This window comes from Cetorhinus maximus, chromosome 36, assembly GCF_964194155.1.
Source record: "Cetorhinus maximus chromosome 36, sCetMax3.hap1.1, whole genome shotgun sequence".
Lineage (NCBI taxonomy): Eukaryota > Metazoa > Chordata > Chondrichthyes > Lamniformes > Cetorhinidae > Cetorhinus > Cetorhinus maximus.
Window position 1 is genome coordinate 4,674,185 of NC_135914.1, and position 12,811 is coordinate 4,686,995.

At 47.1% G+C, this 12,811-nt stretch overlaps 1 protein-coding gene across 4 annotated transcripts in view; it reads left to right on the top strand.

The window, feature by feature from the left end:
* The window catches only part of cgna (cingulin a), a 119,587-nt gene that overhangs the window by 50,897 nt on the left and 55,879 nt on the right, over positions 1–12,811 (top strand). For all 4 annotated transcript variants that reach the window (XM_078534034.1, XM_078534035.1, XM_078534033.1 and 1 more), the window contains exons 4-7: positions 225–294; positions 2,266–2,367; positions 8,052–8,188; positions 10,835–10,973. In XM_078534034.1, coding sequence (XP_078390160.1) covers positions 225–294; positions 2,266–2,367; positions 8,052–8,188; positions 10,835–10,973 — 448 coding nt within the window. The remainder of the gene's footprint in view (positions 1–224; positions 295–2,265; positions 2,368–8,051; positions 8,189–10,834; positions 10,974–12,811) is intronic.

The following is a 12,811-nucleotide window of genomic DNA, read 5'->3' on the forward strand; positions in this document are numbered from 1 at the left end:
CATGTGGTTGACTCTTAACTGCCCCTCTGAAACAGCCGAGCGAGACACTCAGTTGCGTTCAAGAAGGCTCACCCGCTGCCTTCTCAAGGAGCAGTTAGGGATCAGTGTTAAATGCCAGCCTTGCCGGCAACACCCACATCCCGTGAATAAAAGAAATGCCTACTGAAGTTTGTGGTTGGGTTAACGGTCAAATTGATTTTCGTAACACTGATGTTTATCTACAGGAGTGTTGAAAGCGACAGTTTCTTGAAGAAGAAAGCGAACCTGGTGTTTGACAAATTTCAAGGCACGAAGGTAAGGGGCAGTCTTGATTTAGCCTTGCCTAATTATCCTGAACCGTAGATAACAGCAAAAATCTGCGGATGCTGGAAATCCAAAACAAAAATAAAAATACCTGGAAAAACTCAGCAGGCCTGGCAGCATCTGCGGAGAGGGACACAGTTAACGTTTCGAGTCCGTGTGACTCTTCAACAGAACTAAGCTAAAATAAAAAAGAGGTGAAATATAAGCTGGTTTAAGGGGGCGGGGTAGAGCTGGATAGAGGGCCAGTGATAGGTGGAGATAGCCAAAAGATGTTATAGACAAAAGGACAAAGAGGTGTTGAAGGTGGTGATATTATCTAAGGAATGTGCTAATTAAGGGTAGAAAGCAGGACAAGCAAGGTACAGATAGCCCTAGTGGGGGTGGGGTGAAGGGAAGGGATCGAAATAGGCTAAAAGGTAGAGATAAAGCAATGGATGGAAATACATTAAAAATAATGGAAATAGGTGGGAATAGAAAAATCTATATAAATTATTGGGAAAAAAAAAGGGGGGGATCAGAAAAGGGGTGGGGATGGAGGAGAGAGTTCATGATCTAAAATTGTTGAATTCAATATTCAGCCCGGAAGGCTGTAAAGTGCCTAGTCGGAAGATGAGGTGCTGTTCCTCCAGTTTGCGTTGAGCTTCACTGGAGAGACCAAACGCAGACTGGGTGACTGCTTTGTAGAACACCTTCGGTCTGTCCGCAAGCATGACCCAGACCTCCCTGTCGCTTACCATTTCAACACTCCACCCTGCTCTCATGCCCACATGTCCGTCCTTGGCCTGCTGCATTGTTCCAGTGAAGCTCAACGCAAACTGGAGGAATAGCACCTCATCTTCCGACTAGGCACTTTACAGCCTTCCGGACTGAATATTGAGTTCAACAATTTTAGATCATGAACTCTCTCCTCCATCCCCACCCCCTTTCCGATCCTCCCCCCTTTTTTTTCCAATAATTTATACAGATTTTTCTTTTCCCACCTATTTCCATTATTTTTAAATGTATTTCCATCCATTGTTTTATCTCTACCTTTTAGCCTATTTTGATCCCTTCCCCCCACACCACCCCCACTAGGACTATCTGTACCTTGCTCGTCCTGCTTTCTACCCTTAATTAGCACATTCCTTAGATAATATCACCAGCTTCAACACCTCTTTGTCTTTTTGTCTGTGACATCTTTTGTCTATCTCCACCTATCACTGGCCTTCTATCCAGCTCTAACCCCCCGCCCTTAAAACCGGTTTATATTTCACCTCTTTTCTATTTTTCCTTAGTTCTGTTGAAGAGTCATACGGACTCGAAACGTTAACTGTATCCCTCTCCGCAGATGCTGCCAGACCTGCTGAGTTTTTCCAGGTATTTTTATTTATTATCCTGGACTGTAGTTGATCTAGCAGTGTTCGACCTCTCTGTGGGCCATACAGATGCCTATCGGAGGATATCCAGTTTGGACCCACGTTCCAATTAATTTTCAGTCGCTGATGCTAGTGGGCCTAAGTGTGCCTATACACTTTTACCCCTCACCGCACTCCCCTTCATCCTTGGTGTTGGAAGGCAGACATGTTGCATGGTCTCCTACTTTAAAAAGGTTAAACTGGGGAACTTGTTATCTCTCTGTCCGCCTCGTCGTCTTCATGCTCCTAAAAAGCTAGGCATTCCTTAATTGCAGTGTTGCTCAATATTGCTGCGCCCTGACCCGCTGCCTGCCCCTTATCCTGGGACAGTGACCCCTGGTTCTAGACTCACCAGCCAGGGGAAACATGCTGTCCGTATCTACCCTGTCACACCCTGTAAGGACCTTGTATGAGATCACCTCTCATTCTTCGAAACTCTAAAGAATATAGGCCCTTTGATACCTTGCCGTATGGATCTAATCTGTTCACCTAAGTTCCTCAATTTAAAAAAAAAAACCCTGGCTTTGTTTCTCCCAGCTAATGATTGTTGAACTTTTAATTTGTTCAGTTTGCTGAATTACCGTCTGACCTCAGGACTCTTCCTACCCAGAAGAATGACTTGGAAGAAAAGGTAGCGGAACTCCAGCGTAAACTGGATGAAGAATTAATGGTAAGTTACTCCGAACTTTTTTAAAAAACACATTCTGAGGATGTGGGCATCGCTGGCTAGTCCAGCATTTATTGCCCTTCCCTAATTGCCCCCTTGAGAAGGTGGTGGGTGAGCCGCCACCTTGAGCCGCTGCAGTCCCTGTGGTGTAGGTACGCCCACCGTGCTGTTAGGGAGGGAGTTCCAGGATTTGGACCCAGCGACAGTGAAGGAACGGCCGATATATTTCCAAGTCAGGATGGTGAGTGGCTGGGAGGAGAACTTGCAGGTGGTGGTGTTCCCCATGCGTCTGCTGCCCTTGTCCTTCTAGGCGGTAGAGGTCACGGGTTTGGAAGGTGCTGTCGAAGGAGCCTTGGTGAGTTTCTGCAGTGCATCTTGTAGATGGTACACACACTGCTGCTACTGTGCGTCAGTGGTGGTGGAGGGAGTGAATGACGGTGGTGGATGGGGTGCTCATCAAGTAGGGCCGCTTTGTCCTGGATGTCAAGCTGCTTGAGTGTTGTTGGTGCTGCGCGGTGGGTAGGGCCCCTGCCTCTGGGCCGGATGTTTCGGGTTTGAGACCCACCCCAGGACCTGATGATCAGGGGCGGCGCGTTGATAATGTGGCAGGGTCAGCCATGTGATGGGAAGAGCATTGGAGCCTATACCACCACTATCCAGAGCTCCAGATTACAGCATGCACATACAAGTGCAGATTGCTACAATGACTTGGAATCTCTGAGTGAACTGTAACACACCACCACCACCACCATCACTGCTCTGCGCTTGTCACAGTGCATCTTGCCAGAGAAGAAGGATAGGCCAGCAGTTCACGCGAGGCTTTCTGAACTTTCCCGTGCCAAGATTTCAAAACAATGGTTCTGTTTAGATATTTGCTGAGTGTGTTAATTCTCTCAGTTCATCTCAGGCTAAATGGCTCCAAATGCGGTCTTCTCCAATGACATATCCACACCCTTCCATTGGCAGCCCTGCACATCCTGTACATCACATTAGCGTTATTATGTTCAAAATTTTTTTTTTTTGACACGTCGCAAGTACAGTTTCTATAAATGTAATTTTGGGTATTTTTCGGAGTTGACATTTATGTAGTATGAAAAGTTCATGGCCTCCTTTTAATCTTTAAAAGAAATTGTAGTGAATTTAAGGGCCAGAAACTGAACTGGACCAACCATTTAAATACTGTGGCTACAAGAGCAGGTCAGAGGCTGGGAATTCTGTGGCGAGTAACTCACCTCTTGACTCCCCAAAGCCTGTCCACCATCCACAAGGCACAAGTCAGGAGTGTGATGGAATACTCCCCACTTGTCTGGATGAGTGCAGCTCCCACAACACTCAAGAAACTTGACACCATTCAGGACAAAGCAGCCCCGCTTGATTGGCACCCCATCCACCACCTTCAACATTCACTCCCTCCACCATCACAGTGCCAGCAGTATGTACCATCTGCAAGGTTTACTGCAGCAACTCCCCAGGGCTCCTTCCAAACCCATGACCTCTACCACCTAGAAGGACAAGGGCAGCAGATACATGGGAACACCAGCCCCTGCAAATTCCCCTCCAAGTCACACACCATCCTGACTTGGAAATATATCGGCTGTTCCTTCACTGTCACTGGGTCAAAATCCTGCAACTCCCTCCCTAACAGCGCGCTGGGTGTACCTACACCACAGGGACTGCAGCGGTTCAAAAGGTGGCCCACCACCACTCAAGGTGTGATTAGGGATGGGCAATAAATGCTGGCCTAGCCAGTAACGCCCACATCCCATGAACGAATAAATTAAAAAAAAAACAAAAATGTTTTCAGGAAGCACTATTTCTATTTCTCCATCGTAACCCTGGGGAATTATAGCAATGACCGTATTCTCATAACCTATTGTCTCTCCGTACACGGGTGAAATTTGTCTGATGTGTGTCGGCTTATGGCATTTTTAATTCATTCAACCATGGGATATGGTCAGTTCAGCATTTATTGCCCACCCTTCTACAGTTAAGTACCTCATTAGGGGCTTTTCAGATTCAGAGTGCAATCGAGAGTCAACCACATTGCAGAGGGTCTGGAGGGTCTGGTATGTAGGCCAGACTGAGTGAGGGCGGCAGATTTTCCAGCACTTTGCTTTTATTTCAGATCTCCAGCATCCACAGTGTATTGATTTTAATTTGGTGTTTAATTCACTGCCACTTCACCTCCAGGAATGCCTACCTCGAAGAAGTTCTGCTCTGCTCTTCGACGGGATTCCTGTTTGCCTTTTTCACCTTCATTCCTTTTCGTTTCCTTCTGGTGTTTGTCTACTATTAACACGTTCTGCCATTTTGCTTTCAGACGACGCTGACCTTTATTCTGCTATTAACACCTACTCTGGACCAATGGCTTTATTCCTTTACTACTACCATTCCCACTCTCTTTGCCTTTTGTTCCATGACCTCTTTGTAATTTAATTTTCCCCGGCCCTCTAACCTATCCCTGACCCTCCCTTTTTGATCCTCCTGACCCCCCCCCCACTTTTTCAACAGCATAAAACACATGACTTCATTTCCAAAGAAGGCACCGTTTTGGACTCCAACGTTGACTCTGTTTCTCTCTCCACAGATGCTGCCAGACCTGCTGGGTTTTTCTGCACTTTTCTGTCTTTATGGCAAATTTCCTTCCCTAAAGAGCATTAATGAACCAGATGGGCTATTATGACAGTCGATGATGGTTGCCACGGCCATCATTACTGAGACTAGCTCTTTAATCCCAGATTTATTCAATTAATTGAATTTAATTTCTCCCAGTGGCTGTGGTGGGACTTGAACCTGTCTCTCTGGATCATTAGTCTAGGTCTCTGGATTACTAGCCCTGTAGCATAACTATTATGCCACTGTACTCCATAAATAGGAGGTCTTGTGGCGCAGTGGGTAGCGTCCCTCCCTCTAAGCCAGAAGCTCTGGGTTCGAGTCCCGCTCCAGGACTTGGATGACCAAGGAAGGTGCATTTGTAACGCAGCCAAATGGTTTTAAGTGTCAAAGTATTAATAACAGAAAATGCTGGAAAAGCTCAGCAGGCTTGGCAGCATCTGTAGAGAGAGAGAAATGGAGTTAACGTTTCGAGTCCGTGTGCTAGAAAAGCTAAAGAGAAGTAGAAATGTGGTGGATTTTATACTGTTTGAGAGAGGCTGGCGCAGGTGGAGCAAAATAGAAGGTCAGGAATAGAGATTGTCAAAGATGTCCTAGACACAGGACAAAGGGAGTGTTAATGGTAGTGTTAAAGACTAAAGGCGGTGCTGATAGCGGCGTAAAGGTAAGATGGCAGAATGTGTTAATAACAGAACAAGGGTCACGCCCTGTGAAAGCACAATATAGAAATAAGTGACAGATGGTCCTGTGGAGGGTTTGGTGAAAAAAAGAAAAAAAAAGAATAAATAAATAAAAATGAAAGAAAAGGATTTTAAAAAAAGGGGTGAAGGTGGAGGAGAGGGCCCATGGCCTGAAGTTGTTGAACTCGGTGTTAAGTCCGGAAGGCTGTAAAAGTGCCTAATGGGAAGATGAGGTGCTGCTCGTCCAATTTGAGTATCAACCTGCAAATCCTTCCAACACAAGCGAACGGCAAGCGGTAAGAGCGGGAGAGATTCCTGGTCAGCCACGTGATGGAAAGGAAGTTGGAGCCTCTACCATCGCGATCCATCGCTCCAGATTACAACGCGTGTGTAAAAGTGCATTGTTGCCACAGCAACTCTGACTCCCTGGGTTGAACACTGTACCCCTTAAACACGTCCTGTGTTGTAAAGTTCATTTCTGCCATTTGTCACGCCTCACCCTGCTGGGAAGGCCCCGGAGGCGTGGCGTGGCGGTGCAGTGGCTGTGAAGCTGGCCGAAGCAGCACAGTTCATGATAAAAAAACAAAAACAAAAAACTACGGATGCTGGAATTGAAATCCAAAACAAAAACAGAAATACCTGGAAAAACTCAGCAGGTCTGGCAGCATCGGCGGAGAAGAGCACAGTTGACGTTTCGAGTCCTCATGACCCTTCAACAGAACTAAGTAAAAATAGGAGAGGGGTGAAATAAGCTGGTTTAAGGTGGGGGGAGGGGGGGATGGTGGTTGTGAGGACAAGCAAGCAGTGATAGGAGCAGATAACCAAAAGATGTCACAGACAAAAGAACAAAGAGGTGTTGAAGGTGGTGATATTATCTAAGAGAATGTGCTAATTAAGAATGGATGGCAGGACACGCAAGGTACAGATAGCTCTAGTGGAGGTGGGGTGAAATAAGACTAAAAGGGCATAAAAGGTATAGATTTAAAAATAATGGAAATAGGTGGGAAAAGAAAAATCTCTATAAATTATTGTAAAAAAAACAAAAGGGAGGGGGAAGAAACGGAAAGGGGGTGGGGATGGAGGAGGGAGTTCAAGATCTAAAGTTGTTGAACACAGTTCATGAGTTCAGATTCCTTCGTGGCAAGCTGTGAAATCTGAATTTGACAGCTCTGTTGGGAATTTGTCCTGTTTGAAGATCCAGCTGACTCAGTGACACGCTTCAGCTGGCATCTCTAGCTGGTCGGGTTTAGGTATGGCGCTCGACCCGTGCTCAACGACAGGCCTCCCAATTCACTTCTTCGGAGAATCGCTCGCTGTTCTGGGGTGGGCAGCGTCGCCCGCAGCCCGGGAACAGTTTCTGAGTGGCTGCACAGCTAAGTGGACGTGATTGGGATCGTGCTTTTACAGTCTAGCTCCACCGACTCGCCCCGATGTTGAGACCTGCAACTTTGGAACGGCCTGAGCGCGGCCTGAGCGGGTCCGCCTCTGCGCTCCTGCGTCACCTAGCGGCCGCCTGCAGACTGGCAGTGGAAGAGGCGTGGGGGCTCATCAGTCGCACCTTTAAGATGGACTTGAATTTCTGTAGTGCCTTTTGCAACCTCAAGATGACCATATTGCTGTGCAGCCAATGAAGTACTTTTTTTTTTTTAAAAGCCCAGCCTCTGTCATATAAACCACAGCTGCCAATTTAATCACAGCAAGCTCTCACTATCACCAGTGTGATAATCAGTGTAACACAGGGTTCTTTTCAATTAAAAGTTCTTATGGGCTCCTTCTTTAATAAAGGCTCTTTTTTAAAAAAAATCTTGAGCAGAAGGTTTTTAATTCTTTCACTGGGTGCCAGCATTTGTTGCCCATCCCTAGTTGCCCCTTGAGAAAGTGGTGGCGAACTGCCGCCTTGAACCGCTGCAGTCCACGTGGTGTAGGTACATCCACTGTGCTGTTAGGGAGGGAGTTCCAGGATTTTGACCCAGCGACAGTGAAGGAACGGCCGATATATTTCCAAGTCAGGATGGTGTGCGGCTTGGAGGGGAACTTCCAGGTGGTGGTGTTCCCCATGTGTCTGCTGCCCTTGTCCCTCTAGATGGTAGAGGTCGTGGGTTTGGAAGGTGCTGTCTGAGGAGCCTTGGTGAGTTGCTGCAGTGCATCTTGTAGATGGTACACACACTGCTGCTACTGTGCATCGGTGATGGAGGCAGTGAATGTTTAAGGTGGTGGATCCCAGGTGTCTGTTTTAGCACTGCTTTGCTGGAGTAAAGCCACCAATATAAAATGGCCCTATAAATATTGCATCAGTTATAAATATTTAGTGCTGCAGTTTTGTCTTTCATTGATAATCCCATTAATCTTTTCTTCTCCTTCTTCTTCTTCACCGCAACCCCCAATTCTCTGCAGAATCGTCACAAGGGCGATCGAAGCAAAATTGATCTGCAGGATCTGCAACTCCAGCTGGAGGAGACCCAGGAGGAGCGGACCCAGCTGCACGCACTGTACCAGAAGAATAGGAAGGAGCTCCAGAATAACATGCAAGAGTAAGGTCGCGTTGCTTAACCCCACGAGCCCCTAAGTGCGTTTGAACCCCTCTTTTCGTCCCTCACCTCCTGTTCTGCCTTTTAAGAATTTTTTTTTTATAAATAAAAAAGCAACAATCCACATCCTTCAGCTGCTATTGAAAATTAAATTGGTTGCTTGACGCTCCATGATGGAGCTCGCTCTGTCAGGCTCACTACCGATCCAGAGCATGGATGACAACAATGCCCTAAGCAAGTCCCAACATCAAAGTTGTTGGTGACTGAGATACTTCGATTCGCCTTGACAGGCCTGGGCTTAAGGAGATGGGCGGCGGGGGGGTTGGGGGAGGGGGTGGTGGGGGGTGCGGCCGTTGTTCCTGTTCATCCTCCTATCCCCAGTTACCAGCCCCCATCCGACTGTGCTGGAAAGTGCGTTTGGTAATCATCATCTCGGAGCAGGGTGGAGGTCAGCTGTTAACAGACTCTGCTGTTGAAGGGCCCGCTGTCCACGCTCACGTGTGCTGAGCGTTTAAGAGCTAACGTTGGCCATGAAGTCGCGCTTCTGTCAGCGAGCGTCTGTCTTCAGGAGAACAGGGGAAGGTAACTGGCATGTGCATGCGATGGTTATCCTGTCTTGTTGCCATGCTGCAGTTTGAATGACCAGACAATTTAATAAGTAACACACCAGACTGCAAAATGGAACCAGTGAAAGGAGGATTGTTGTGGGTTGCTCTCGGACTGGAGAGAGGCGACTGTGCTTTGAGCTGTGCCTCAGCCGTAACCTGCCAGTTTGGCAGAGGTATAGACAAACCAAATCTCCTGGTTAATGACCTGTTCTTTGTGTCCCAATCATCAACATTGGTTAAGTTATCACTCTGCCATGTTTGGTGGCCTGTTCAGTAACCATTGAAGGATTGGATACTTACTGGTCCCGGCCTTTTCTGTTTTGTTTTAAAATTTTATTGCATATTGTCTTGGGAAAGCCTGCGCACATTCTCTCCTCTCTCTTGCCCGCGCACCTCTCCCTCTCCCTCTCTCTCTCTCTTGCGCCGCTCTCTCCCTCCTTCCCTCACTCTCGCTCTCTCCTTTTTCTCTCGCTCTTTCTCTCTTTCCCCCCCTCACCCCTGCGCTTTAGCGCTGTCACCAATGCCTTCTCCCTTCCCCTATGCTTTCTCTCTCTCTCTCTTGCCCGCGTCCATTCCCTCACCCCCTGCCCATCACTCCACTTCTTTACGTATAATTGCCTGATTAACATTTTGTTTGGCTGAAAAGCGCTGCTGTTTATGTTTTCCCTTTTCCCCTGTGCTCCCGGTGTCTTGTACTGGAGAGTGTAATTCCACAGGCAACCTGCTTTAGATCGGTGGGGTGACCCTTCTCTGCATACAAATCTGGACAGTGTGCAACAGTAAGCTGGTTAAACTGTGGAGGGCATTTTAGCTGTGCCCAGTCCTATTCTCACATACTCATTTTGCCGTAGAAATCACTAGATGGCAGTTTGAAACAGAAACTAATGGCTACTTTACCCTTTCTTTGTCCAAGGCACTGTGTTTAACTCCTGCACCCTAACGCTGTCTGTCCTGACTGAAATCTGCAACCTGGTAAACGCAGGAATCACAACTGGGAGCCTCTGGTATATGAAGCTCAGTCATTACAATGCCAGATGTTGCTCGGTGACCTGTGTGTCACATGGAGAAACTCTGATAGGATTAATCTTATTAATCTGTATCCCCAAACTTGGCTCTGTGTGTCTGGATGCCATTCTGTGTAAACTAAAAGGATAGGCTAGGAGCACACTGGCCTTCTGAACATAATCCTCTTTGCTGAACCTCCAGTAACTTATTTTTAAAGAAAGATAATAATTGGACTTTAGAATTTTTATGTCAGCTTGGTTGAGCTCAACTGTTGAATTAATTTTGCACAGAATGAACTAAATTTTTTGGAAAAATCATTGTTTCTTTATCTTTTGACAGTCTCCCTTGCTGCCAACCTTGCACCCCACTCTTAAACGATGTCTTATTCACCACTATCCTATCTGGAAGTGCGTCCCAGATCTTGGGGATGCAGTCTTTCTTTGTGAAGAATTTCCTAAAAATTCGCCCTAATCTTCGGCAGCGCCTTCCAAACCCGCGATCTCTACCGCCTGGAAGGACAAAGGCGGCAGGGGCATGGGATTGCCACCACCACCTGCATATTCCCCTCCGAGCCACTCACCATCCCGACTTGGAACTATATCGGCCGTTCCTTCACTGTCGCTGGGTCAAAATCCTGGAACTCCCTCCCTAACGGCACCGTGGGTGTATCTACACTACAGGGACTGCAGCAGTTCAAGGACGTGGTTCACCACCACCTTCTCGAGGGCAATTAGGGATAGGTGCCCACCCCCTGTGAAAGACTTTTATAAAAAAAAAAGCTTGTCTCTCCCCATTCCCTTGTTCTTCTGTCACAGTTTAACTTGAAGGAATACTCATGTACGTTCTCAATACATGATTAACTTTTTATTTTAAGGATCTCTGAGCCGCCCCCTTTGGAGTTTGTTTAGCTGAAGCTTCTACGGTCCTAACAATTACCAACTTTTCAAGGCTTAAGGAGTCCAAGTCTGCTTTGCGTTAACTTATTTATTCCATTTTCACTCTCTCTCTCTTTCACCCCACCCCACCGCCCCCCTAGGCTGATGGAAGTGAAGATGGAGAAGGAAACGGTGGAGGCAGAGATGAGAGACCTGCAGGACGAAATGACAACCATGCAGAAAGAGCTGAGAAGTATCAGGAAGTCTGCAGGAGACAGTGGGGACAAAGACATTTTATCGGTACGTGGCTGTCCCTTTGGAACACCGGAACAAGAGGAGGCCATTCAATCCCTCGAACCTGTTCCATTATTCCACGAGATCATGGCTGATCTGTGACCTCACTCCACCTAGCTACCTTTGTCCCATATCCCTTAATACAACTGGTTTCTTAAAAAAAAAATCGATCTCCGATTTAAAATTAATTGATCCAACATCAATTGCTCTTTGCTGGAGAGAGAGTTCCAAACTTCTTTGCGTGTACAAATGTTTCCTAATTTCACTCCTGAAAGGTCTGGCTCTAATTTTTAGACTTTGCCCCCTCGTCCTAGGCTACGCAACCAGAGAAGATACTCTCTCTCTCTATCTCTCTATATCTCTCTCTCTCTATCTCTCTAGCTCTATCTCTCTAGCTCTCTCTCTCTAGCTCTCTCTCTCTAGCTCTCTCTCTCTAGCTCTCTCTCTCTAGCTCTCTCTCTCTAGCTCTCTCTCTCTCTAGCTCTCTCTCTCTCTAGCTCTCTCTCTCTCTAGCTCTCTCTCTCTCTAGCTCTCTCTCTCTAGCTCTCTCTCTCTCTAGCTCTCTCTCTCTAGCGCTCTCTCTCTCTAGCGCTCTCTCTCTCTAGCTCTCTCTCTCTAGCTCTCTCTCTCTAGCTCTCTCTCTAGCGCTCTCTCTAGCGCTCTCTCTAGCGTTCTCTCTAGCGTTCTCTCTAGCGCTCTCTCTAGCGCTCTCTCTAGCGCTCTCTCTAGCGCTCTCTCTAGCGCTCTCTCTAGCGCTCCCTCTAGCGCTCTCTCTAGCGCTCTCTCTAGCGCTCTCTCTAGCGCTCTCTCTAGCGCTCTCTCTCTAGCTCTCTCTCTCTAGCTCTCTCTCTAGCTCTCTCTCTCTAGCTCTCTCTCTCTAGCTCTCTCTCTCTAGCTCTCTCTCTCTAGCTCTCTCTCTCTAGCTCTCTCTCTCTAGCTCTCTCTCTCTCTAGCTCTCTCTCTCTAGCTCTCTCTCTCTAGCTCTCTCTCTCTAGCTCTCTCTCTAGCTCTCTCTCTAAATCCCGGGAACTATAACCCTAGTTTGTCTCCGTAATCTAACCGTCGGATTCCAAATACCATTCTGGTAAATCTATGCTGCACACCCCCCTCTAGGGCCAGTATATCTTTCCTCAGATGTGGTGCCCAGAACCGCTCACAGCAAGCATTCTCACGGCTTAAATGTCCCATGTCGTCATGGGTAAACGCCAGTCAACAGCCTCTGTGGCTCATAAATTTCTCTCTCACGTGTGCCACGAAAATACAAACCAAACTAGAGTTTTATTCCCCGTTATTATCCTCTTCTCTATTAGAACATTTGCAAAGTTTGGTTTGAGAAAATAAGTCCTTCCAAAAACTTTACGTTGCCACTTTGCACACTTGATTTCTTTAGTCACTGAAGGGGGACTCAATGTTGATGAAGTTCTCTGATGCTGAGCTGTGGCACTAACAGCCGGCGTCATCCAGCGAAGCGGTCGGGCCATCCCTGCGTGCTAGGGGGTGCTGACCGTTGGGGGGTACTGTTGGGTAGGGTTGGTGGGGCGGTAACAGAGGGGGGGTGAGAATCCTCACATGGGTCGTGCTTACACCAGCCACCGCTTCAGAAGGAGTTACGAACTCACTATAACGGGGAAGCGATGGGAAGAAAAACATGTATCCTTTTTATTGTGTAAATAACTGAGAAATCCTTAGCCAATACTGCAATTCGACCATGAGAGGTTGTCCTAAGAAGAAACGTGTGTAAGTAACTGGAAATTGGAGGGAGCAAAAGAACAAACATGATCACGTACGGAATTACTTCAACTTTTGTGAAGTTGTTGATTTTAAAACTTATAAGTCTGAGGTCT